Raw genomic sequence first — 27,736 nt, 5'->3', positions numbered from 1 at the left:
TTTGTCCCCTGGACCCATGTGGGAGACCTGGAGGAAGCTCCTGGCTCCTGGCTTCGGAGCAATGCAGCTCTGGCTGCTGCAGCCCACAGGGGTGTGAACCAGCAGATAGAAACCTACCTCTCTCTCTCTCTCTCTCTCTCTCTCTCTCTGCCTCTCCTTCTCTCCATGTAACTCTGACTTTCAAATGAATAAATAAGTATTTAAAAAACATTAATAAGCCTAATCATTTTAAATATCTTTATTTATTTTGAAGATTAATTAATTTATTTGAAAAATAGAATGACAGATTTTCCTCTTGTGGTTCATTTCCCAGATGGCCAGAAGTCAGGAGCCTGGAACTCCATTTGGTCTCTCATGTGGGTGGCAGGGAACTAAGTACCTGGGCCATCATCCACTGCCTTCGAAGGCACTCTAACAGTGAGCTGTACTGGAAGCAATGTCAATAGGGGTGTCAACAACAGGTGGCTGGCTTGCCTGGATTATTTTTCACTAATGGAGTAATTAATTATAATTCAGAGAAACACAAGTAGGGATAGTAAAGCAAAGTTTATTAAAATACTTACCAAGGTTGCAGTGTTCCAGTCTGGAGAAATACGTATTGGGATAGTAAAACAATGTTTATCAGGAGGTAGATTAAGATGGTAGAGTAGGGAAGGAGCTTATTGCTTTAGTCTAGGGGAAGATAGTTAAAAAAAAAAAAGTGGAAAGAGTACAGTCTCAGGGAAGAGTTATGGAGAAAACTGCAGAGGAATCTCTACGTGGAGGTCATGGACCCGCACAACTCAGGACCCCAGCAGCTGAGAGCCCCTGCACCAGTGTTGGAGAGTGAGGTGAGACTAAACTGCAGTAGCCCAAGCCACTGGCAGAAAAGCTGCAGGAAGACTCTAGAGGGAATCTGGCTTGGAGTCTCGTGGAGGATAGTGTACCTGCCATACTAGAGGAGTAAAAACAAAGTGGTGGGGAACGTTTCTCTTGCCCTGATCACCCTGCAACGGTGTCCAGTAACAAGCTGATAGAGAGCAGGTGCCATTTTGGACATATGTAACAGCTGTGCCAGCTCATGTCTGCACTCAGCAACCAGCCAAGCGGAGACTCCTAAGTCTGCTGGGAAGAACAGAGAGGTGGGCTAGGTGCTCATGACTGTGGAGGCTTGTGTGCCAGGACTGTGAAAATACTGAGGCTGCATGGGAGGACTCATGGTGTGGCTGGGACTTTGGGCAGTCACTGTGGGAGGCACCACATGATCAGGGCTCCCTGGTTACCTGGTGAGAGACATTGTTGGATAATCTGAGCCTATCCTGAGGACTGCACAGATCCTTTGTGTGATCCTTGTGGCAGAACAGACGAATAATACACCTACTAGGGCTAGCGCCCAGGCTCTGGTCTCCTTTGAGGAGAGGAGCTCAGCTCAGTCTATGCCTGCAGATAAGAACAAACTCCTCCCGTGATTAAAAAAAAAAAGGTTTACCATGCCAAACCTGGGTGTGTCACCTCAGAAATAGTCTACCCTGGAGCACTGAACAGAACTCCCTGGCCACATCCACTAGATACCTCTAGGTATTCACTGAAAGCAGACACTCCACTAATCTGCAGAGGCATAGTACAAAGATAAAAGATGCCACTGCGAAAAAACAAACAAACCAATGAGCACCTCCACAAATGCCAAATAACAAATGCACCAATTCAAGAAACAAGAATAAGGAAGATAACATGACACCCCCGTAAGAACATAAGAATTCAGTACTAGATTATGAAGATGATGAGATTGAAGAAATGTCAGAAATAGAATTCAAAAAATTGACCATAGGATTACTTAGAAGTAATCAGAAGCAAATGCAGGAACTAATAAAATCTGTACATGACATCAAAGAAAATTTCTCCCACAAAATTGAGATCTTAAAGAGAAATAAAAATGGAATCATGGAAACAAAGAATTCAATAGAACAAATAAAAAATGCACTAGAAAGCCTTAACAACAGAATCGGTGAAGCAGAAGAAAGAATATCCAACTTAGAAGACAAAGTACAGGAAATTATACAATCAGACCAAACACAAGAAGAAGAAATTAGAGAACTAAAAAACACTGTTGATAATCTAAAGAGCAGTATCAAATGACCCAACATATGGATTCCAGGAGTTTCTGAAAGTGTGGAAAGAGAGAAAGGATTAGAAGGCCTGTTTAATGAAATAATAACAGAAAATTTCCCCAATTTAGAGAAAGAAAGGGATATCCAAGTACAGGAAGCACATAGAACTCCTAATAGACATGATCAGAAAAGATCTTCACCACGACACATTGTAATCAAACTCTCCACAGTAAAGCATAAAGAAAGGCTCTAAAATGTACACAAGAGAAACACCAGATTACTTTCAGAAGATCTCCAGTTAAACTCACAGCAGACTTCTCATCAGAAACCATACAGGCTAGGAGAGAATGGTGAAATAGATTCCAAATCTTAAGAGAAAAGAACTTTCAACCCAGAATACTATACCCTTAAAAACTCTCATTTCTGAATGAAGGTAAAGACTTTCCATGACAAACAGAAATTGCAAGAATTTGTCACCACCCATCCAGCCCTGCAAAAGATGCCTAAGGATGTGCTGCACACAGAAACATAGAAACATGGTCATCACTATGAAAGAAGGTAAAGGAAGGATATCTTCCCATAAAAGTACAAAGCAAATAAAAAAAATAGGAATATTTATGGAAAAATGGCAGGGCAAAGTTGTTACTGATCAGTAGTCACTTTGAATGTAAATAGTCTTAACTCTCCAATTAAAAAACACAGACTGTTTGAATGGATTTAAAAACAAAACCCTTCTATTTGCTGCCTACAAGAAAAACATCTCACCAACAAAGATGGACGCAGACTCAAAGTGAAAGGATGGAAAGATATTCCATGCTAACAGAAACCAAAAAAGAGCTGTTGTAGCCATTCTGATATCAAAGTAGACTTTAACACAAAATCTGTTAAAAGAGACAAAGGCACTATGTAGGAGCAATGAAATAATTAAAATGAGAGAATAAACAAAATTGAAACAAAAAATACAAAAGATAAGCAAAATGAAGAGCTGGTTTTTAGAAAAAATAAAGTTGACACACCATTGGCCCAACTAACCAAAAAAAAAAAAATGGAGAGAAAACACCCAAATCAATTAAATTAGAGATGACAAAGGAAATGTGAAAACAAACACCACAGAAATAAAAAGAATTATCAGAATTTACTACAAAGAGCTGTAGGTCAACAAACTGGGAAACCTAGAAGGAATTGATGGATTCCTGGACACATACAATGTACTTAAATTGAGCCATAAAGACATAGAAAACCTAAACAGAACAATTACCAAGATGGAAATTGAATCAGTAATAAAGACTCTTCCAACAAAGAAAAGCCCAGGACCAGTTGGCTTTACTGCTGAATTCTACCAAACATATAAAGTAGAACTAACTACATTTCTTCTCAAGTTAATCAAACAATTGAAAGGGAGGGAACCTCCCAACTCCTCCTATGAAGCCAGCATCACCTTAATTCCTAAACCCAAAAACTACACACAGAGAAAGAGAACTACAGACCAATTTCCCTGATGAATATAGACACAAAAATCCTCAACAAAATTCTAGCCATTTGAATCCAACAACACATAAGAAAGATCATTTACCCAGACAAAGTGATATTTATCCCTGGTATGCAGTGATGGTTCAACATTCACAAATCAATCAATGTGATATATCACATTAACAAACAAGAACAAAAACCATACGATTATCTCAATAGATGCAGAGAAAGCATTTGATAAAATACAACACCCTTTCATGATGAGAACTTTAAGCAAATTGGGTATAGAAGGAACAGTCCTCAACCCAATCAAAGCAATTTATGAGAATCCCATGACCAGTGCCCTACTGAATGGAGAAAGTAAGTATTCCCACTGACATCCGGAACCAGACAAGGATGACCATTTTCCCCATTGCTGTTCACTATAGTCCTAGAAGTTTTAGCCAGAACCATTAGGCAAGAAAAAGAAATCAAAGGGGTACAAATTGGGAAAGAGGATGTCAAACTATTCCTATTTGCAGATGACATGATTCTATATGTGGGGGATCCCAAAGACTCCACTAAGAGACTATTGGAACTCATAGAAGAGTTCAGTAAAGTTGCAGGATAGAAAATCAATATACAAAAATCAAAGCCTTTGCATACACATGGCTGAGAAAGAACTTCTAAGATCAATCTCATTCACAGTAGCTACAAAAAACATGAATAAATTTCATCAAGGATGTCAAAGATCTCTACGATGAGAATTATAAAACATTAAAGAAAGAAATAGAAGAAGATACCCAAAAATGTAAAATCTTCCATGTTCATGGATTGGAAGAATCAATATCATCAAAATGTCCATACTTCCGAAAGCAATTTACAGATTCAATGTGATACCAATCAAAATACCAAAGACATTCTTCTCAGATCTTGAAAAAATGATGCTGAAATTCATATGGAAACATAGGAGACCTCGATTGATAAAGCAATCTCATACAACAAACGCAAAGCTGGAGGCATCTCAATACCAGATTTCAAGAAATCCTACAAGGCAGTTGTGTTCAAAACAGCCTGGTACTAGTACAAAAACAGATGGATAGACAAATGGAACAGAATAGAAACACCAAAAATGAATCTAAGCTTCTCCAACCAACTTATATTTGACAAAGGAGCTAAAGCAAATCCCTGGAGCAAGCACAGTCTCTTCAACAAATGATGCTGGGAAAACTGGATTCCCAGATGCAGAAGTATGAAGCAGGACTCCTACCTTACACCTCAACAAAAATCCATTAAAAATGGATTAAAGACCTAAATCTACAACCTGATAACCATCAAATTATTAGAAAACATTGGGGAAACCCTGCAAGATATTGGCACAGGCAAAGAGTTCTTGGAAAAGACCCCAGAGGCACAGGAAATCAAAACAAAAATTAACAAATAGAATTACATCAAATTGAGAAGCTTTTTTACTGCATAAGAAACACTCAGGAAAGCTAAGAGCAACGGACAGAGTGGGAGAAATTATTTTCAACCTATGCAACTGATAAAGAATTAATAACAAGAATATGTAAAGAGATCAAGAATCTCCACAATAACAAAACAAACAACCCAGTAACAAAATGGGCAAAAGACTCAAGCAGATATTTTTCAAAAGAGGAAATCCAAATGGCCAACAGACACAGAAAAAATGTTCAGAATCACTAGCCATCAGGGAAATGCAAACCAAAACCACAGTGAGGTTTCATCTTACCCCCATTAGAATGGATTTCACACAGAAATCAACAAACAACAAATGCTGGCGAAGATATGGGGGAAAAGGTACTCTAATGCACTGTTGGTAGGAACGTCAACTGGTAAAATCACTATGGAAGACCATATGGATATACCTCAGAAGTCTGAATATAGACCTACCATACGACCTAGCCATCCCACTCCTGGGAATTTACCCAAGGGAATGAAATCAGAATATGAAAGAGTTATCTGCACCCCCATGTTTATTGCAGCTCAATTTATAATAGCTAAGACATGGAAACTGTCGCTCCCCCTCTTCGTGGAGGAACGACACCAGACCCTGCGCTGTTCTTTTGTCTGCTCGGCCCTTCCCGGGTTTGCTGCTGGTTCTTCCCGGGTTGGCTGCCAACCCTTCCACCTCCATGGAAGGGCGGCTCCCCCTGCCACTTTCCCCACTTCCGCGGGGGAGCGGCACACCGCCGGCCGGCTCTCTCGGGGGGCTGCTCAGATGTTATCCGGATGTTCCCTGGTGCATGTTGTCTCTCTCCTCCTTTATAGTCCTCTTCCACCAATCCCAACTCTGCTGCCCACACACCGAGCACGCTGCTCTCCTCCAATCAGGAGCAGGATCAGCTCCTGCAGCTCATCAGTCAAATTGGCGAGAGGCAGCTGCGTAGAAGTTTACTCCTCCCCAGCGCCATATTGTGGGAGAGCAGATGCATAGAATAAGTCTTAATTCCAGTAACTTAGTCTAGTCTCAGTTGCTCCCCACAGAAACACCCAAATGCCCATCAACTAAAGAGTGGATAAAGTAACAATGGGATATGTACACTGTGGAATACTACACAGCAGTAAAAAAAAATGAAATCCGATCATTTACAACAAAATGGATGAATCTGGAAAACATCATACTTAGTGAAGTCAGTCCCTAACAGACTAATACCTATGTTCTCCCTGATATTTGACCTAAAAGGAAATCTGTAGAAGTGAAATTGACATTTTGAGAAGCAATGCCTTGAACAGTCCTGGTCTTCACTGTTGAGGAACAGTTTTTTTGTTTGTTTTTCTTCTTCTTACTATTTGTTGAACACTTTACTTAACTTAGAATTAATCATGGCCGGTGCCGCGGCTCACTAGGCTAATCCTCCGCCTAGCGGCGCCGGCACACCGGGTTCTAGTCCCGGTCGGGGCGCCGGATCCTGTCCCGGTTGCCCCTCTTCCAGGCCAGCCCTCTGCTGTGGCCCGGGAGTGCAGTGGAGGATGGCCCAGGTGCTTGGGCCCTTCACCCCATGGGAGACCAGGAAAAGCACCTGGCTCCTGGCTCCTGCCATCGGATCAGCGCGGTGCGCCGGCCGCAGCGCGCCAGCCGCGGCGGCCATTGGAGGGTGAACCAACGGCAAAAGGAAGACCTTTCTCTCTGTCTCTCTCTCTCTCACTGTCCACTCTGCCTGTCACCAAAAAAAAAAAAAAAAGAAAAAAAGAATTAATCATATGTGTATGATCTAAGTAAAAAATAAAGAGTGGGAATAAGAGAGGGAGGGAGGAGGAAATTTGTATAGTTCTACATATATTCCTATGGACTTCTAAGGGTGCCATGGCACTCCAAATCCTATTAAGCTGGCTGGTAAGAATGCCATCTTAAGTGTTAAAGTGATTATATTAAGTGTTAAAATGATCATACTGATTGGGCTATGTGTTAGAAGGATCATATGAATAATATTAAGTGTCTGGCAACAATAATAGATAGAATTGAAAAGGAGAGAATGGGGGCTGGTGCTGTGGTACAGTGGGTTAACGCTCTGGCCTGAAGCGCCGGCCCATATGGGCGCCAATTCTAGTCCCAGTTGCTCCACTTCTGATCCAGCTCTCTGTTATGGCCTGGGAAAGCAGTAGAAGATGGCCCAAGTCCTTGGGCCCCTGCACCTGTGTGGGAGACCCAGAGGAAGCTCCTGTCTCCTGGCTTCAGATAGGCGCAGCTCTGGCTGCTGCAGCCAATTGGGGAGTGAACCTCGGATGCAAGACCTCTCCCTCCCTCTCTGCCTCTCCTCTCTTTGTGTAACTCTGACTTTCAAATAAATAAATAAATCTTAAAAAAAAAAAAAAAGGAGAGAATGTTCCAACATTGGAACAGTCCATACAGCAGACTCACAGAATGACAGTCGCTTTAAATATCACTTTGACCTCAGATTCAGCCCTTAAAGCATTCTGGTCTGGCTGAAAAGCCCACAAGAGCATTTCAGGCATGGAAAGCCAAGACATTGTGGCAAAAAATGTCCTACATGGTGGACCTCAGTGGGTGAGACCCCAGTGCAAAGAAGTGGTCAAAGAAGGAGGTACTTTTCTCTGGAGGAAGGAGAGAACTTCCACTTTCCTTATGGCCTTGTCTAAATAGTGACGGAGTTTCTGGATCCAAGTGGCTTCCATAGCCTAGGCTGTGCATGTCAAGATCCTCAGGTGATCACTGACATCATATATGAGTGTTAATTGTTAAATTAACAACAGGAATCACTGTGCACTTACTTCCCATGCAGGACCTCTGTCAATGAGTTCTATTATGAGAATTAACTGTAAAACTTGTTCTCAAACAGTTTTTTTTTAAAAAAGATTTATTTATTTATTTGAAAGAGTTACACAGAAAGAGAAGGGGAGGGAGGGAGGGAGAGAGAGAGACAGAGAGAGAGAGAGAGAGAGGTCCTCCATCTGCTGGTTCACTCTCCAATTGGCCGCAATGGCCAGAGCTGTGCCTATCTGAAGCCAGGAGCCAGGAGCTTCCTCTGGGTCTTCCCACATGGGCTCAAGGCCCAAGGACTCGGGCCATTTTCTACTGCTTTCCCAAGCCATAGCAGAGAGCTGGATCAAAACTGAAGCATCTGGGATGCGAACCGATGCCCATATGGGATGCCAGCACTGCAGGCGGTGGCCGCTTCACCCGCTACGCCACAGTGCTGGCTCCAGTTTTTGTTTTTTTTTTTTAAGATTTATTTATTTATTTGAAAATCAAAGTTAACACACACAGAGAGAAGGAGAGGCAGAGAATGAGAGGTATTCCATCCACTGGTTCACTCCCCAATTGACTGCAACTGCCAGAGTTGAGCCTATCCGAAGCCAGGAGCCAGGACCTTCTTCCGGGTCTCCCATGGGGGTCAGGGGATCAGGGGCCCAAAGGCCCAAGGACTTGGGCTATCTTGTACTGCTTTCCCTGGCCATAGCAGAGAGCTGGAAGGAAGTGGAGCAGCCGGGACTCTAATGGGCGCCCATATGGGATGCTGGGACTGCAGGTGGCAACTTTACCTGTTATGCCACAGCGCCAGCCTCTCAAGCAGTTGTGTGTGTGTGTGTGTGTGTATGCGATTGTTTAATCTTTACTTAGTATAGAGTTGGTCTTCTGTGTATAAAGTTAATTGAAAATTAATCTTAATGGAGAATGGGATTGGGAATGGGTGAGGGAGGAGGAGATGGGTTAGGAGTAAGGATGGGTGGGGGCTTATGGTGGAAAGAATCACTATATTCCTAAAGTTGTACTTACGAAATTTGTATTAAAATAAGAGGTTTCTTTTGGGGTAAAAAAATAATGATTGACTATGAAAAGAAAATTTATCAATACATGTTCTTAGACCAGGGGAGATGGGCCAGTCAAGGCTTGTGCACCCTTTCTTCCTGGTTTAGGATTTTTATCCCTAAAGCTTGGGAGTATTTACTGGATTTGTGTCCATGATGGTGATGATTGACATTTGTGTTTGGTATGTAAGAGTTGCCTATCTTTGGGCTTTCTGCGTATATGGCTATAAACTAGACTATTCTGGCTGAGCTCCCATTTAATAAGGATACTTTAATGACAGTTTTCTTTCTTTCTTTCTTTCTTTCTTTCTTTCTTTCTTTCTTTCTTTCTTTCTTTCTTTCTTTCTTTCTCTCTCTCTCTCTCTCTCTCTCTCTCTCTCTCTCTTTCTTTCTTTCTTTCTTTCTTTCTTTCTTTCTTTTTTGACAGGCAGAGTGGACAGTGAGAGAGAGAGAGAGACAGAGAGAAAGGTCTTCCTTTGCTGTTGGTTCACCCTCCAATGGCCACTGCAGGTGGCCCGCTGCGGCCGGCGCACCGTGCTGATCCGATGGCAGGAGCCAGGTACTTATCCTGGTCTCCCATGGGGTGCAGGGCCCAAGCACTTGGGCCATCCTCCACTGCACTCCCGGGCCACAGCAGAGAGCTGGCCTGGAAGAGGGACAACCGGGATAGAATCTGGCGCCCCGACTGGGACTAGAACCCGGTGTGCTGGCACCGCAAGGCAGAGGATTAGCCTAGTGAGCCGTGGCGCCGGCTCTTCTATTTTTTTAAATGAAGACATTTTCCTTTTTAATTTTGTTTTTAAACATTGATTTTTATTTATTTGAAAGGTAGAGTTAAAGACACGTTTGTGTTGATACTTTTCATATCCTTGTTTGATGTCTCACCAGTCTCTGCAGGTCAACGATGAAAGCATTGTAGCTGATCTTTAGGTGATGGCATCTCTGTATTCACTGTTGGCACAGTGTACCAGTTGAGATTTTTTTGGGGGTAGTGATAAAGAGTCTACTTCTCAGGGCCAGCACTGTGGTTCATATGGGAACTGGTTTGAATCCTAGGTGCTCCACTTTGTTCCATCTCCCTGCTAATATGTCTGGGAAAGCAGCAGAAGTCAGCCTGAGTGCTTGGGCCCCTGCCTTCTACATGGGAGACTGGATTTAGTTCCAGGCTCCTGGCTTTGTCCTAGCCCAGCCCTGGTTGTTGCAGGCTTTAGTGAGTGAACCAGCAGATAGAAGGTCTCTGTCTCTGTAACTCTTTCAAATAAATAAGTAAACCTTAAAAAAAAATAAAACTAGTGAGAAGATTTTAAAATTTTTACTTAGTTTTAAAGATTTATTAGCTTACTGGAAAGTCAGAGAGAGATCTGCTGGTTCACTTCCAAATGGCTATGAATACTAGGCTGGGCCAGAACTTCTTCCATGTCTTCTACATGTGTGCAGGGGCCCAAGTACTTGAACCATCTTCCACTGCTTTCCCAGACACATTAGCTGGGAACTTGATCTGGAGTGGAGCAGCCAGGTGTTGAACTGGTACCCATTTGGGATCCTGCTGGCATTGCATGTGGAGGCTTTACCCACTACATCATAATGCCAGCTCTGAGAAGATATTTTTTTAAAAGTCAGCTTTATGTATTCATGACAACTAATCAGAGGCATTATGAAATTATGTAAGATTTCCTTAGATGACCAATTAATTTTATTCTTTTGTCTTATTTTAAAAATTTTCATTTTATTTCTCCACAGTGGAAGTGAGTACATTTAGTTGTTTTTGTTTGTTTGCTTGTTTTAAAGATTTATTTATTTATTTAATTGAAAGAGTTGCACAGAAACAGAAGGAGAGGCAGAGAGAGGTCTTCCATCTGCTGGTTCACTCCCCAGATGGCCGCAATGGCCGGATTGCGCCGATCTGAAGCCAGGAGCCAGGAGATTCTTGCAGGTCTCCCATGAGGGTGCAGGGGCCCAAGAATTTGGGCCATCTTCCACTGCTTTCCCAGGGCACAATAGAGAGCTGGACTGGAAGTGGAGCAGCTGGGACTTGAACTGGTGCCCATATGGGATGCTGGCAATGCAGGCAACATTTTTACCTGGTATGCCACAGTGCTGGCCCCATTTAGTTGTTGATATAGAATTCAAGCAATGTAAATTCATTTGAGAGAGAGCGCATTCCCATCTGCTAGTTCACTTCCCACTTGTCCTTAATAGTTGATCTGGAGCAAGGACCCAGGAATGCAATCTTGACCTCCCATGTAGGCAGCAGGAACCCAATTACTTGAAACATGACTGCTGCTTCCTGTGATCTGTGTTAGTAGGAGGCTGGATTTAGGACCCAGAGCTGGTAATAAAACCCAGGCACTCTGATGTGAGATGTAGGCTTTTTAACTATTGGGCTAAGTGCCTGCTCTTGACATGGAGGTGGTTTTTTTTTTTTTGACAGGCAGAGTGGACAGTGAGAGAGAGAGAGAGAGAAAGGTCTTCCTTTTCCATTGGTTCACCCCTCAATGGCCGCCGCGGCCGGCACACTGGGGCCGGCACACTGTGCTGATCCGAAGGCAGGAGCCAGGTGCTTCTCCTGGTCTCCCAAGTACTTGGGCCATCCTCCACTGCACTCCTGGGCCACAGCAGAGAGCTGGCCTGGAAGAGGCACAACCGGGACAGAATCCAGCGCCCGACCAGGACTAGAACCCGGTGTGCCGGCGCCGCAAGGCGGAGGATTAGCCTAGTGAGCCATGGTGCCGGCCCTGACATGGAGTTTTTACAGTAGCTTTTCTGGTTTTTAGTATTTGTAGAGAGAGTTTTTGTACTTACTACTGTTGCTTGATGATCCTTTTTAAAAGTATATTCAGTGGGCTGGCACTGTGGCTTAGTGGGTAGAGCCACCTCCTGGAGTGCCAGCATCTCATGTGGACGCCGGTTTGAGTCCTGGCTGCTCCACTTTTGATCTGGCTCTCTGCTATGGCCTGAGAAGGCAGTATAAGATGGCCCAAGTGCTTGGGCCCCTGATCCCATGTGGGAGACCTGGGAGAAGCTCCTGGCTTGGCCCACCTCTGGCTATTGCGACCATGGGGAGAATAAACCAGCAGATGGAAGATCTCTCTTTCTTTCTCTCTCTGCTTCTGCCTCTCTGTAGCTCTGCCTTTCAAATAAATAAACAAATCTTTAGAAAAAGAAAGTATATAAAAAAGTATATTCAGTGGTTAAGAATCACTGAAAATGTGATCTGTGGGTATGAAGGTATCATTTATCAAAATAAAAGTAATGCTTTTTCTATTGTCTTTGTAGTCTATTGCATCTGCAGACATGGATTTCAACCAGCTGGAGGCATTCTTGACTGCTCAAACCAAAAAGCAAGGTGGGATCACTTCTGAGCAAGCTGCTGTCATTTCCAAGTTCTGGAAGAGCCACAAGACAAAAATCCGCGAGAGCCTCGTGAACCAGAGCCGCTGGGACAATGGGCTTCGGGGCCTGAGCTGGAGAGTTGATGGCAAGTCTCAGTCAAGGCACTCAACTCAAATACATGCTCCTGTTGCTATAATAGAGCTGGAATTAGGAAAAAGTGGACAGGTAATTTCAACTTTAAGTTCTGTCTGTAAACTTATTTTCCCTTACATATTGGCTCATATAGATGAATTTTATGTGGCAGTCTTTGTATCATAAGAATCATAGGAAAAGACCTTCTATTCTAGAATTCCTTTTCACAGGTAGAATGACCTGAAAATATGGATATTCCCAGTTGTGGACAGAGCCTAAAAACTAGCCTCAGGACCCTGGCACCTGTGGTTCAATAAGGGGGTTGCACAGAAGTTAGCCACTACTGTGTTTTGGTTAGATCTCAGAATCCTTGACATTTGGTTAAAATCTGCAATGCTATAATAGTAATATGGACTATGAATTCAGATAAAACAACACAGAATGAAATGATCTTTTCTAGTTGTCTTCATAGTCAGGAATAGGAGGCAGTATATCTTAATTAATGTAATATTCCTAAAGACTCAGTATGCCATCTTTTCCCTAGAGTTCACAACTACTTCTCAGTTTGATCCTTTTTTTTTTTTTTAAGAATTTATTTATTAATTTGAAAGACACAGTAGAGAGAGAAATCTTCCATCCGTTGGTTTACTCCCCAAATGGCTGCAACATCAAGTTCTGGGCCAGGCTGAAACTATGAGTCAGGAACTGAAACCTAGTCTCCCATATGGACGACAGGGGCCCAAGTAGTTGAGCCACCTTCTACTGTCTTCCCAAGTGCATTAGCAGGAAGCTGAATTGGAAATGGAATAGCTGGAACCTGAACCTGCACTCCAGTAAGGGCTACTGAAGTGGCAGGCAGCAGCTTAACCCACTGCACCACAACGCTGGCCCCTGACACTCACCCAGTCTGTGTGCTCAGAGGCCTGTTGTAGTGCAAGAGCAGCTGCAGGCAGTATGTAAACAGATGGGCCTATCTGTGTTCCTGGAAGGTTTACCTATCTCAGTAGAATCAATAGGTCTTAGAAGACAGAGTCCTTAAGCAATTGTCTTTTTTTTACATAGGTAAATTACATAGGGGAGATGTTGTATCTTCAGTTTCTAGAGAGGGTATCAGAGATATGTAAGTGACCTACTTCATATGTAGCTAAGTGAAGTGAGAACTAAAATGGGAATCACCAAACTGATTTTTCAAAAAAAAAAAAAAAAAAAAATTCTGTGCCACAAAAACATGCTGGTTATACAGTATGGTAATCAAAAGGATAAGAGTTCAGGTTGAATATCCTTTATTCAAAGTGCTTGGAACCAAAAATGTTCAGATTTCAGAGTTTTTCAGACTTTGAAATATTTGTATAGACTTTGCTGGTTGAGCATCAGAATGGGATTTGGGAGCATTTCAGAGTTTTAATTTTCCGATTGAGACTGTTCACCCTGTACCACTCAACAATGGAAAGAAAACAACTTTTACATATGACCATATGTTTGGAAATCAAAATAATGTGCTGAATTAAATAAGCCATACCAAAAATATATAATATATTATTTTATTCATACAAAATTCTAGGAAATTCAAGCTAATCTGTAGTGACAGAAGGCAGATCAGTGATTGCCTGGGAATAAGAATTGGAGGAGGGATGGATTAGATTATGAGAAATGCATGAAGACTTTGTTTTTAGATTTACTTATTTTATTTGAAAGGTAGAGTGACAGAGAGTGTGGGTGGGGTGGGAGGGTTTGGAGAAAGAGAGAGAGTATATTCCATCTGCCCCAAATGCCTGCAACAACCAGGGCTAGGCCAGGCCAAAGTCAGGAGCCAAGAACTCAGGTTGGGTCTCCCATATTGGTGGCAGGAACCCAAGTACTTGGGCCATCATCCACTGCCTTCTAGGCACATTACCAGGAAGCTGGATCAGAATCACAGAGTAGCCAGAACTCAAACTGTCATTCCAGTATGGGATGTGGGTGTCACAAGCAGTGGCCTAATGTGCTGCACCACAACACTTACTCTTTAAGGTTGATAAAAATGTTTGTGTTAATTGTGGTGATAAATACATTAAAACTTAACAGAATTGTACTCTAAGTGTGTGCAACTTACTGTATATTACTTGAACTTAAAACTAGTAAAAAAAAAATGGGTCAGTGACAATTGAACATTGAAATTTCACTTTAACCTGCAAAATCTTTTATAATACAAACATTGTTAAACCAAACAAAGCTGCAAAGAAAAAGGTAAACATAATAATAATAATACCTAGACTGACAGCAAAATATAAAGTCCAAATCTATAGGACATGTTTTTGTGAGATATGGATCCTTAGTACTTCTGTCAGCTTTTGAGTGTTATTTATGAAATACAACACCAAGTTGCCAACTTTTAGAGTACCTGAAGGCATTGAAGTCAAAGTTACTTTCAAACTGCTGACATTGGATGAGTGTGTGGGAAAATTTATGATCCTGGGATATCAAGAAGTTGTATACACGAGGAATGGTCAGATTTAAAAAAAAAAAAAAAAAAAAACTAGTCTCTGTGTGTGTGTGTTTTATATATATATTTTTAATTTTATTTATTTATTTGAGAAGTAGAATTACAGACATAGGGAGAGACAAAGAGAAAGGTCTTCCATCCACTGGTTCACTCCCCAAATGGCCACAATGACCAGAGCTGGGCTGATCCAAATCCAGGAGCCAGGAGCTTCTTCCAGGTCTCCCATATGGGTACAGGTGCCCTAGTACTTGGGTCATCTACTGCTTTTCCAAGGCCATAGCAGAGAGCTGGATCAGCAGAGGAGCAGCTGGGACTCAAACTGGCACCCATATAGGATACCGGCACCACTGGCAGAGGGTTAACCTGCTGTGCCACAGTGCCGGCCCCTGTGTATGTTATATTTGTAAATGTCTGTGTATATACTCCAAAGTAGCTAGGTTAATGTCTTCAATATATGTCATTTTAAAGTAGTGGTTTTTAGCCATGGTCATACATTAGAATTACTTGTGGAACTATTTTTGATATTCAGGCCACACCCCAATTACATAAGAATCTGTGGGGATGGGACATAGACATCACTATTTTTTAAGGCTATTACGGATGACCACAGTATTCATCCACATTTGAAAACTGCCACATTAAGAGTAAGCAAAATAATCTGATTTGATGTTTTAATAGTGCTTGTTATCAGATTTTTACGGTGAGAATCCTGTCTGTATATGTAGGCATATTCTACTTAGCATAATTTGTGAGGAATTTGGGCATTATTTACCTAGGAACTAGTGGTGGTATTTTTGTTTTTCCCTTCTCCCTATTTTTTTTTTTTTTTTAAGATTTATTTATTTATTTGAAAGTCAGAGTTACACAGAGAGAGAGGTCTTCCATCCACTGGCTCACTCCGCAATTGGCTGCAACGGCCAGAGCTGTGCCTGTCCGAAGCCAGGAGCCAGGAGTTTCTGCCAGATCTCCCACACAGGTGCAGGGGCCCAAGGACTTGGGCCATCTTCTACCGCTTTCCCAGGCCATAGCAGAGAGCTGGATTTGAAGTGGAGCAGCTGGGATTTGAACCGGCGCCTGTATGGGATGCTGGTACTGCAGGTGGCAGCTTTACCCGCTACGCCACAGCGCTGGCCCCCCCTTCTCCTTCTTTGAATTTCTTTCTCTTGCTCAACTTGTTATTCTTATTTGGTCTAAAAAGTGCATTTTAAAATCAGTGGCCAGGTGCATACTTTTTTTTTTCATTCTGAGTTTTTAATATATGATAACTTTCTGAGATATGAGGGAGACAATAGATAAGTAACTAAAGTATTATGTTTATGGAAAACCATAGAGCTAGAGAAAAATGAGTATGCACTACCAAACCCAATTACTTTACTTGTAGTGAGTATTTTTCTTCAACAGAAATAAAATTTTTCCAAGAATAAAACATGATTCAGTTGTAAAAGTATCCAGAAAGCCTTGAAGTGAATGTTTTGTTTCGTTTCCTTTCTTTCCTTCTTTCTTTCTTGATTTATTTGAAGGGCAGAGTTACAGAGAGGCAGAGAAAGAGAGAGAGAGATCCTTCATCTGCTGGTTCACTCCCCAGAAGGCCACAATGACCAGAGCTCCGCCTTTGTGAAACCAGGAGCCAGGAGCTTCTTCCGGGTCTCCCATGCGGGTACAGGGGCCCAAGGACTTGGGCCATCCTCCACTGCTTTCCCAGGCCATAGCAGAGAGCTGTGAAGCAGCTGGGACTCAAACCAGCGCCCATATGGGGCATCGGCACTGCAGGCAGCAGCCTTACCCACTATGCCACAGCACCAGCCCCAAAGTGGATATTTCATGTCCAAAAGATGAGCATCAAGTGCTTTACTTGTGTGACTGAGATCTTGTCACATTTGTCTGTAAATCACTGAGTGAGGGACTGAAGTCCTGAGGACTATTGGAGTCTGGCATGTTTTTAGAAAAATTTGATGTTTTGCTTATTTCTTACCATTGTTGTGTTTTCCTTTTCAGGAACTTCTGTAGAGATTATCACAAGAATATTTTTTAAAAGATTTTATTTATTTATTTGACAGGTAGAATTAAAGACAGTGAGAGAGAGAGACAGAGAGAAAGGTCTTTCTTCCATTGGTTCACTCCCATAATGGCTGCTATGGTTGGAGTTGCGCTGATCCGAAGTCAGGAGCCAGGTGCTTCTTCCTGGTCTCCCATGTGGGTGCAGGGCCCCAGGGACTTGGACCATTCTCTACTGCTTTCCCAGGCCACAGCAGAGAGCTGGATTGGAAGAGGAGCAGCCAGGACTAGAACCGGTGCCCATATGGGATGCTGGTGCTACAGGCGGAGGATTAACCTACTGCGCCACAGTGCCAGCCCCAAGAGTATTTTCTTAAATACTAATGGGGTGTGGGAGGGATGCTAATTTAAAAAAAAATACTTATTTATTTATTTGAAAGAGTTACCCAGAGAGAGAGAAGAGAGGCAGAGAGAGAGAGAGAGAGGTCTTCCATTCGCTTGTTCACTCCCCAGTTGGCTGCAATGGCTGGGGCTGTGCTGATCTGAAGCCACGAACTAGGAGCTTCCTCTGGGTCTTCCCACATGGGTGCAGGGGCCCAAGGACTTGGGCCATCTTCCACTGCTTTCCCAGGCCACAGCAGAGACTAGATCGGAAATGAAGCAACCTGGACTTGAACTGGCACTCATATGGGATGCCGACACTGCAGGCAGTAATGGCCTTACCCGCTGTGCCACAGTGTTGGCCCCAGGGATGGCTAATTTATATCTTTTCTGGAATTTCTTTATGGTTACTTTTTTTTTCTTTTTATTTCTTTGAGAGGCAGAGTTACAGACAGACGGAGACAGAGACAGAGGGGTCTCCCATCCTCTGGTTTACTCCCCAATTCCTGCAATGTCCAGAGCTGAGGCAATACAAAGCCAGGAGCCAAGAGCCTCTTCCAAGTCTCCCACACGGATACAGGGGCCCAAGCACTTGGGCCATCTTCTACCTCTCTACCAGGCCTCAAGCAGAGAGAGAGCTGGATTGGAAGAGGAGCAGCCAGGACACTAACTAGTGCCCATGTGGGACTGTAGGTGGAGGCCCAACCCAGCGCTTGCCCCTGTTTATGGTTACTTTTTTTTTTTTAATAAAAATATTTTATTTATTTACTTGAGAGGTAGAGTTACAGATAGTGAGAAGGAGAGACTAAGAGAAAAGTCTTTCTTCCACTGGTTCACTCCCCAAATGGCCCCGACGGCCGGAGTTGAGCCATTCCAAAGCCAGGAGCCAGGAGCTTCTTGCAGGTCTTCCAGGTGGGTGCAGGGGCTCAAGCACTTGGAGCATCTTCTACTACTTTCCCAGGCCATAGCAGAGAGCTGGATGGGAAGAGGAGCACCCGGAACTAGAACTGGTGCCCATATGGGATGACAGTACTTCAGGTGGAAGATTAACCTACTGTGCCCCGGTTACCTTTGTTTTTAAGCTTAAATTTCTTAAGAGATTTATTTATTTATTTGAAAGTCAGCATTAACAGAAAGAAAGCAAGCACGCATGTGCTTTCATCTGCTGGTTCACTCCCCAAGTGGCTGCAATATCCAGGACTGAGCCAGGCTGAAGCCAGGAATCATGAGCTTCATCTGGCTCTCCCACATGGGTGGCAGTTGCCCAAACAATTGGACCATCTTCCGCTGCTTTCTCAGGACAGTAGCAGGGAGCTAGACTGGAAATGGAGCAACCGGGATATGAAGTGGTACCCATATGGAATGCCAGTGTCACATGTGGTACCTTTACGTGCTATTCCATGATGCTGGCCCCTTAACGCTAAGTTATGCTACTTTATAAATGTATTGGGTGGTTGATGGTTTGTCTATTTCTTTTGATGATGGTGGGGTTTAATATCTATTTCTCTGAAACTGAAAGGACATTTTTTGAGGAAACGTTTAGTTTCAACTACAGAGCTAAGCCATTTTTGTAATGTTACTCCTCATTTCTTCCTCTCAATTTTTTTTTTTTTTTTTGGACAGGCAGAGTGGACAGTGAGAGAGAGAGAGAGAGACAGAGAGAAAGGATCTTCCTTTGCTGTTGATTCACCCTCCAATGGCCTCTGCGGCCGGCGCATTGCACTGATCCAAAGCCAGGAGCCAGGTGCTTCTCCTGGTCTCCCATGCAGGTGCAGGGCCCAAGGACTTGGGCCATCCTCCACTGCACTCCTGGGCCATAGCAGAGAGCTGGCCTAGAAGAGGGGCGACCGGGACAGAATCCGGCAACCTGACCGGGACTAGAACCCGGGGTGCTGGCACCACAGGCGGAGGATTAGCCTATTGAGCTGCGGCGCCAGCCTGAATTGTTCTTGCTTATACATTTTGAGATGCACTTCTTGTAGAGATTCTGAAATATACAGCTCTCTTTTTAATTTCCTTTTAAAAAAGTGGCATATTAATGTTTTTTTCTAGACTGACTTTGAGTGTAACGGGCACTCTTGTAATTTTGGGCTGGGTTTTCAGCAGACCTAGAGAGGAAGCTAGATTTACCTGTTCTGATCTGATTTTTTTCACTCCGACCAGCTCAATCTGTCATTTGGAAGCAGTTAAGTGAGAGGGATATGTACTAAACGTAGTCTCTGTTTCATAGAATCAGGACAGGTTGGGCTCTGCATGAAAAGCCCCAGCAGTTTATTGGAAGCATAGATAAACATCTAATCTTAGAGGGGGAGTATTAATTTATTCTTAATTTCCAAAATTATTTCTGAAAGAAAGTACACTTACCTTGTGAAATTCTGATTCATAAGTAAGGAGTATGAAACTGCTAAAAACCCATGATTAAAAATCATCAGTTTGGGGCTGGCCCTTTGGCTTAGTGGGTAGTTTGAGTTCTGGCTGCTCCACTTCCAATTCAGCTCTCTGCTGTGGCCTGGGAAAGCAGTAGAAGATGGCCCAAGTGCTTGGGTCCCTGTACCCATGTGGGAGACCTGCTGAAGCTCCTGGCTCCTGGCTTCGGATTAGCCCAACTTCAGCCGTTGAAGCCATTTGAGGAATGAATCAGTGGATGAAAGATGTCTCTTTCTGCCTCTGCCTCTCTGTAGCTCTGCCTTTCAAATAATTTTTTTTTTTTTTAAGATTTATTTACTTTCTTGAAAGAGTTACACAGAGAGAGGAGAGACAGAGAGAGAAAGAGAGAGAGGTCTTCCATCCTCTGGTTCACTCCCCCAGTTGGCCACAACAGCCAGAGCTGTGCCAATCTGAAGCCAGGAGCCTGGAGCTTCTTCCTGGTCTCCCATGCGGGTGCAGGGGCCCAAGGACTTTGGCTGTCTTCTACTGCTGTCCTAGGTCATTAGCAGAGAGAAAAAGAAACCTGTAACTCTGTAATGTCTCTGTAACTCTGTCTTTCAAATAAATAAATCTTTTTTTTTTTTTTTTTTGGACAGGCAGAGTGGACAGTGAGAGAGAGAAACAGAGAGAAAGGTCTTCCTTTGCCGTTGGTTCACCCTCCAATGGCCGCTGCGGCCGGCACGCTGCGGCCGGCGCACCGTGCTGATCCGATGGCAGGAGCTAGGAGCCAGGTGCTTTTCCTGGTCTCCCATGGGGTGCAGGGCCCAAGCACCTGGGCCATCCTCCACTGCACTCCCTGGCCACAGCAGAGGGCTGGCCTGGAAGAGGGGCAACCGGGACAGAATCTGGCGCCCCGACCAGGACTAGAACCCGGTGTGCCGGCGCCGCTAGGCGGAGGATTAGCCTAGTGAGCCGCGGCGCCGGCTCAAATAAATAAATCTTAAAAAAAAAAAAAAAAATAAGGAACGGGCTGGCATTGTGGTACAGTGGGATTAAGCCACAGCTTCAATATCAAAGCACTGGTTTGAGTCTCTGTTTCTCTGCTTCTAATCAAGCTTCTTGCTAATCTGCTTGGGAAAGCAGCAGATGATGGTCCAAGTAATTGGGTGCCTTACCCCCATGTAGGAGCTTTGTATGGAGTTCCTGGCTTTTGGCTTTGACCTTGCCCAGCCCTGAATGTTGTGGCCATTTGCGGAGTGAACCAACACATAGAAGGTCCCTTTCTCTGCTGCTGGATCGAGTGGAGCATCTGGGACTGGAACTGGTGCCCATATGGGATGCCGGTACTGTAGGCGGCGGCTTTACCTGCTGTGCCACAGTGCCAGCCCCATAAATAAATAAATTTTTAACAAAATCATCAGTTTATACAGTGCTGCAGCTCAATAGGCCAGTCCTCCTCCTGCGGCGCCGGCACCCTGGGTTCTAGTCCCGGTTGGGGCGCCAGATCCTGTCCCGGTTGCTCCTCTTCCAGTCCAGCTCTCTGCTGTGGCCCTGGAAGGCAGTGGAAGATGGCCCAAGTGCTTGGGCCCTGCACCCCATGGGAGACCAGGATAAGTACCTGGCTCCTGCCTTCGGATCAGCATGGTGCGCCTGCTGCAGCGTACTGGCCACAGCGGCCATTGGGGGGTGAACCAATGGAAGAGGAAGACCTTTCTCTCTCTCTCTTTCTCTCTCACTGTCCACTCTGCCTGTCAAAAACAAAAACAAAAACAAAAACAAAAACAAAAATAAAAAAGGGAAAATCATCAGTTTATATGATTTCGGTTATGTACCACTGTAGTTTCACAAGTCTGAAAAGTGATACAACCCTGTGCAAAGACAAGAGTGCACGTACACCCATACATACACATATACACACATTTATATTTGTGTATGTGTGCATGTATGAATATATGGAGAGATTTGTAAGGGTTGGAAGTAGAGTAAATAAAATGCCATCTTATTTTTATCAACACTCAGTCACCATTTTGAGATCTTGTTGCCTTACTTCGTGTAGCTACTGAGGGTGACTTAGATGTCTGCCTTGGTTATATAAGCTTCAGTACAAGCAATACAAGTTGGTCCATGATTATTCATATATTTAAGATTGATTTTTATTTCTAGTGACATAATTAATAGAGGAAAGCTTCCAAAGAAATGTATGAAACTAATCTTCTAATAGACATTTGGCCTCCCTTTGTCAGTAGGAATTGATGAAATTTAACAGCTGAGGATACTTAAGTCAGTTTAGAATGTATTTTTAAAAACAGGGATGGAGGGGAGGCCAGCGCTGTTGTGCAGTGGGTTAAAGCCCTGGCCTGAAGTGCCGGCATCCCATATGGGCGCTGGTTTGAGACGTGGCTGTCCCTCTTCTGATCCTGGATGAAAGAGGAAGGAAGATGGAGTTCCTGGCTTCTGTCTTTGGCCTCACCCAGCCCTGAATGTTGTGGCTATTTGAGGAGTGAACCAACACATAGAAGGTCTCTTTTTCTCTCTGTTTCTTTTGCTCACTCTCTTTGCCTTTCCAATAAATAAATAAATCTTAAAAAATAGTATATAAAGGGATTTTCCATGTTTTTTTTTCCATGTTATGTTTCATGTCAGGCTTAGAACATGGGATTCATTTAAACTTACATTGCAAATGAGTCGACTCTGCTGTAGCTCTTATGAAGTGTTTCTTAATAGTTTATGTTCTAAAGTTGTGATTCTAAACTTACAGTTCAAGGTATAAATTAAAGCAGACATTGCTTGAAGTCTGTAACAACAATGAAAAGGAAAAGCATGGGAAATTTCATTCCTTAGAAAGCCATTGTAATTTTATTGTGTTCATATAGAACTTATTTAAATTATAATTACTTCTGAATTAGTTATTACCAAAAATACCTTGTACAGAAGGGAGTATTTTACAAAAAAATGCTAGAGGAAAATGTTAATTTTACTCATTACAGTGAGTGGTTATATGTTAGAGAACAGTTAATAGCTAGCTAAAGAAAAATGTAAATTTTGAGTCATCATCTGGTTTTGAAAGAATTGAAACAAAATCAGAATTATTCAGTAGTTGATAGCTTGCCAATTGGACAGTAGACTTTTTTTGGGGGGTATGGTTTATGTAAGAATTGTGTAATAATAGGTGGCATTTAATGTTTCGAATGTGTTGAGGATTAGACTGTTCTATTAATATAATGCTTGTTTTTCTTAGTCAAGTCTTTGTTTAAAAATTTGTCTAGATAGTAGACATTTGGTTTAGTAGATAACATGCCTGCATCCCACATTGCAGTGTATGGTTTCAGTTTTCAGCTCTGGCTCCTTACTCTAGTGATCTGCTAATGGAGACCCAGGGAGCAGTGAAGATGGTTTAAATAATTGGTTTCCTGTCACCCACATAGGGCACCTGCATTACATTCCAGGCTGTGGCCCCAGTCTAGCCTTTGCCATTGCAGGCATTTGGGAAGTGAACCAACAGATGAGGGTGCATACTGTCTGCTTCTCAAATATAGAAAATATTTTAAAAACGATTAAAAATAGAAATTTACATAAAGTCCGTATGTCTATTTTTGATCTTAAAAATAGCCTTTAAGATTTCAGTTACTTGATTCAGAACATTTGACATTGAATTCTTTTTTTTTTTTTTAAGATATATCTATTTATTTGAAAGAGTTACAGAGAGAGAGAAGGAGAGGCAGAGAGAGAGGTCTTCCATCAGTCCCCTGGTTCACTCCCCAAATGGCTGCAACAGCCAGAGCTGCGCTGATATGAAGCCAGGAGCCAGGAGATTCTTCCAGGTCTCCCACGTGGGTGCAGGGACCCAAGGACTTGGGCCATCTTCTACTGCTTTCCCAGGCCATGGCAGAGAGCTGGATTAGAAGTGGAGAGCCAGGACACGAAGTGGTGTCCATCGGGGATGCTGGCATTGCAGGCGGCGGCTTTACCTGTTACGCCACAGTGCTGGTGAATTCTCTTTGAAATACTTGTTTTTAAGGACACATCATTGCCTGATTTTCATCCTAGCTTTAGGCCCATCCTTTCTTTTTCTTCTTTTAAAATCTCATTGGTTTCTTCTCATTTCCTCACTCTAAATGTTGGATTGCTTCTGGGCTCAGTCCTTGGTTTCTTTTCCTTTTCTGCTTCTCACTTCCTAGGTGATCTCATCATGTTCCATGGATTTAAATACTATACATATGCTAATGACTCCCAAATTTATATCTCCAAACTGGATATCACCCCTAAATTACAGATATATATATATTTATGACATACTTCAGAATTCATTTAAATGTGTAAAAGGTCTCAAAATTTTAATATGTCCCAGACTGAGTTCTTCATTTATCTCCCAAACCTGTTCCTCCTGGATTTTTTTTTTCCTCATCTCAATTAGTGGCAACTCTATTCTTCTTGTTTACATCCTCTTTCTCTTTCTAACACCCACATCCTGTCCATCATCAAACCTTGCTGGGTCTCTTTTAAAGTATATCTAAAATCTCACCACTTTTCACCACCACCCACTAGTCTAGTCTGTAGAGAGAGCCATCAATTCTCTCCTAGAGTATGACAACATCCTCCTAGCTGATCTGTTTTTGCTCTTTAACTTGTTCTCAACACAGCCTTCAGATTGATGCTGTTAACATATATCAGATAAGGTATTCATGGCTTCCTGTCTTGATCCCATAACTTGCTACTGCCATCAGAGTACTAGCTCTCTCCCTTTTTCTCCTCTGTCTACACCCACTGCCTTCCTTGCTGACTACAAGAATATACCAGGAATGCTGTTTCCTTCAGGACCTGTGTGTATCTACTGTTCCCTTTTTCTGGATTGGTCTTCTCCCAGAAAACTTCATAGTTAGCTTCTTTACTTCCTTGAATTCTGTTTTTAAAAATCACCCTCTTTGATGTGGGCTTTTGACTCATTGATTTAGGCACCACTTGGGATGCCCACATCGAGTGCTTGGGTTATGTCCTCATTCAACTCTGCATCCCAGTTTCCTACTGATGTGCACCATGGGAGGCAGTCATGATAATTCAAGTAGTTGGGACTCTGCCATCCACGTGGGTGACCCAGATGGAGTTCCCTTGCTGGCTTCAACATGGTCCAGCCACATCTGTTGTGGACATTTTGGAGTGAACCAGTGGGTGGAAGGCCTTTCAAATAAAGAAGTAAATTTTTTTTAAAATATGCTTTAATTTTGTATAAAATTTTTTTTTGGTCTGAAGATTTTTTTTCCATACTATGTAGAAAATACATGGTATGGAAAAACTATGCATGCATTTAAAAACTTTTATAATTATTTATTTTTCATTTTATTTGAAAGGCAGGCAGAGAGAAAGACAATGACAGAGAGATCTTCCATCTACTCTTTTTTTTTTTTTTTTTTTGACAGGCAGAGTTAGAGACAAGAAAGGTCTTCCTTCCATTGGTTCACCCCCTAAATGGCTGCTACGGCTGGCGTGCTGCACCAATCTGAAGCCAGGAGCCAGGTGCCTCCCCCTGGTCTCCCCAGATGCCTATAACAGCCAGGGCTGGACCAAGCTGAAGCCAGGAGCCAAGTCCATATGGTCTCCCACATGGGTAGCAGGGACCCAAGTACCTGAGCAATCATCTGCTGCCTCCCAGGGTGTACATTAGCAGGAAGCTGGGATTGGGAATGGAGTTGGGGCTTGAACCTAGGCACTCCTACATGGAATGTAGGCATCCTAAGCAGCATCTTAACTGCTGTGTCAGACATCTACCCTCAGATTTTTCTTTTTGCATCAAAATAACCTTATAGTTTTAATTCTATTTTTCCATAAACTTTTTGAAGAACCTTAATATAGTCAAGAGGGAATCTAAGATATTGAGTTCCAGGGGTGGGAGGGAATCATTAATGTTGGAATTATTATACTTTTTTAGAGATTTAGTTTTTGGAAACGCTGAGTTACAGAGAGAGATCGTCCTTCTGCTGGTTCACTACCCAAATGATCATAATGTCCAGGGCTCGGCCAGGTCAAAGTTAGGAGCCTGGAACTCCATCCAGGTCTCCTTTGTGGGTGGCAGGGACCCAAGTGCTTGGATCATCTTCTGTTGCTTTCTCAGGTGCGTAAGCAGGGAGCAGGACTGAAAATGGAGCAGATGGGACTTGAACCTGTGCTTTTATGGGATGCTGGTGTTACAGGCAGCCACTTGACTTGCTACACCACAGTGCCTACCTCTGGAATTACTTCTTTAAAAACAGATCTCTTCCAGGAGGAAGCACCTGGCTCCTGGCTTCGAATCAGCACAGCACGCCGGCCGTAGCAGTCACTTGAGGGGTGAACCAACAGAAAAAGGAAGACCTCTCCCTCTCTCTCTCTCTCTCACTCTCACTCTCTCACTGTCTAACTCTGCCTGTCCAAAAAAAGAAAAAAAAAAAAAACAAAACCAGATCTCTTGATTCCAAGCATCTAAAGTAATGAGGTAAAATAAGATCTCAAGGTTTAAATGAAAAAAACTTCCTACTTCATTCTTTTAGCAAGATTAGGTTTTCAGAAGTTAATGGAGCCAGTATTAATGTTTTACTTCAAGAAAGAGTAGAAATGGGGTTACATGGATTTCTGACATTTCCGTTTGTGTTCCTCATTCATGACAATTCTATTATTTTTTCTTAAATTGTAATATTTTCCAAAATGTCAGGAGTTTTTGTTTTGTTTTTATTTATTTGACAGAGTTAGACAGTGAGAGAGACAGAGACAGAGAGAAAGGTCTTCCTTCTGTTGGTTCACCCACCCAAAATGGCCGCTATGGCCAGAGCTACGCGGATCCGAAGCCAGGAGCCAGGTGCTTCTTCCTGGTCTCCCACGCAGGTGCCGGCGCCCAAGCACTTGGGCCTCCTCCACTGCCTTCCTGGGCCACAGCAGAGAGCTGGACTGGAAGAGGAGCAACCGGGACTTGAACCGGCGCCCATATGGGATGCTGGCACCACAGGTGGAGGATTAACCAAGTGAGCCATGGTGCCGGCCCCCAGGAGGTTTTTTTTTTTTTTTTTTTTTTTTAACTTAGTATTATAACTAATAAAAAAGTCACTGTTTTGGGAAAAACATAGAGCCAGGAGGAGGCTGCTGCATTGGTCTGGGTGAGATAATATTAACAAGGTAGATGGAGATAATTTAGCAATGAAAATGGAAAGAAGTGAGCAGATAGAAGATGTTTTGAATGTAGATGGGCTGCTTTCAGATGACTTGGATGGGATGTAGGGATGAAGGAAAGTGATGAATGGTAAATAGCTCCAAGTTTTTTCTTGCATGAATTTGTAAGTAAAAGTTGGTCATTGTTTGACAGTGTTCTTGATAAATTGACCATTTAATTTACAACTTAAAATTTAAAACAATTATTTATCTTATTTGAAAGAGAAAGATGCAGACTGGCAAGAGAGATCTCCCATCTGCTGGTTCACTTCTACAAATGCCAGTAAACAGCCATAGCTGGGCCCAGCTGAAGCCAAGAACTGAAAACTTAATTCAGGACTCTCACAAGAGTGGCAGGAACCAAACTATTGTAGTCATCACCTGTTAGTTCCCAGCTAGGTTCTCAAGTGGTGTCTTAACCACTGTGCCAAACGTCAACCCCAACTTATGTTTTTTGATAGCTATAATCACTTCTTCCACTTGGGGAAAAGAAATTAACATTTGGCAGCTAAGAATGTTGTTTGTGTGGAAATATTTTTATTTTTAAATTCCCAATTTATGAAGAGATGAATTTGAGTATACTGGACTTAAATTTTACCTAACAGGCTTTAAAATTTCTTTGTTTCATTTGATGTACCCTTTTCTGTATGTATATTAAACTTCAATAAAATGATTCAAAGAAGATGAGGACGAGAGATGCATGCTTTAGCAGACTCACTGACCCTGTGAGAACAGAACTTTGGCACTGCTGAAACCTCAGCCTCTGCTAGCCTGTTAGCTGCAGCCCGTGGTGTGGGGCTTCTTTCATACTGTTGCCAGTCAGCCAGTCTGTTGCTGTTCTTGTGGACAGATGCGCTTGAGAGGAAGCCAGGAAGCTAAGCCTGAAGAAGACTTGGAGTCAGTTTTTGAATGAAGTTCTTTTGTCCCAAAGTCAGGGTTACAGTGTATCCTGCCCAGGAATGTTGAAACTGCTTGTATTCGTCTAGTTTTTGTGTACTGGGTGGTTGAGTATGGGCATTATTCCATGTGTGCTGCTGCTCCACTG

At 42.9% G+C, this 27,736-nt stretch overlaps 1 protein-coding gene across 2 annotated transcripts in view; it reads left to right on the top strand.

Annotated features, from left to right (window-relative positions):
- Positions 1-27,736, top strand: part of COMMD1 (copper metabolism domain containing 1) — a 161,146-nt gene that overhangs the window by 55,539 nt on the left and 77,871 nt on the right. For both annotated transcript variants that reach the window (XM_070069076.1, XM_002709851.5), the window contains exon 2: positions 12,105-12,386. In XM_070069076.1, the coding sequence (XP_069925177.1) occupies positions 12,123-12,386 (264 nt within the window). In that variant the 5' untranslated portion in view covers positions 12,105-12,122. The remainder of the gene's footprint in view (positions 1-12,104; positions 12,387-27,736) is intronic.

This window comes from Oryctolagus cuniculus, chromosome 2 (assembly GCF_964237555.1).
Source record: "Oryctolagus cuniculus chromosome 2, mOryCun1.1, whole genome shotgun sequence".
Taxonomy (NCBI): domain Eukaryota; kingdom Metazoa; phylum Chordata; class Mammalia; order Lagomorpha; family Leporidae; genus Oryctolagus; species Oryctolagus cuniculus.
This window is presented reverse-complemented; position numbering and strand designations above follow the sequence as displayed.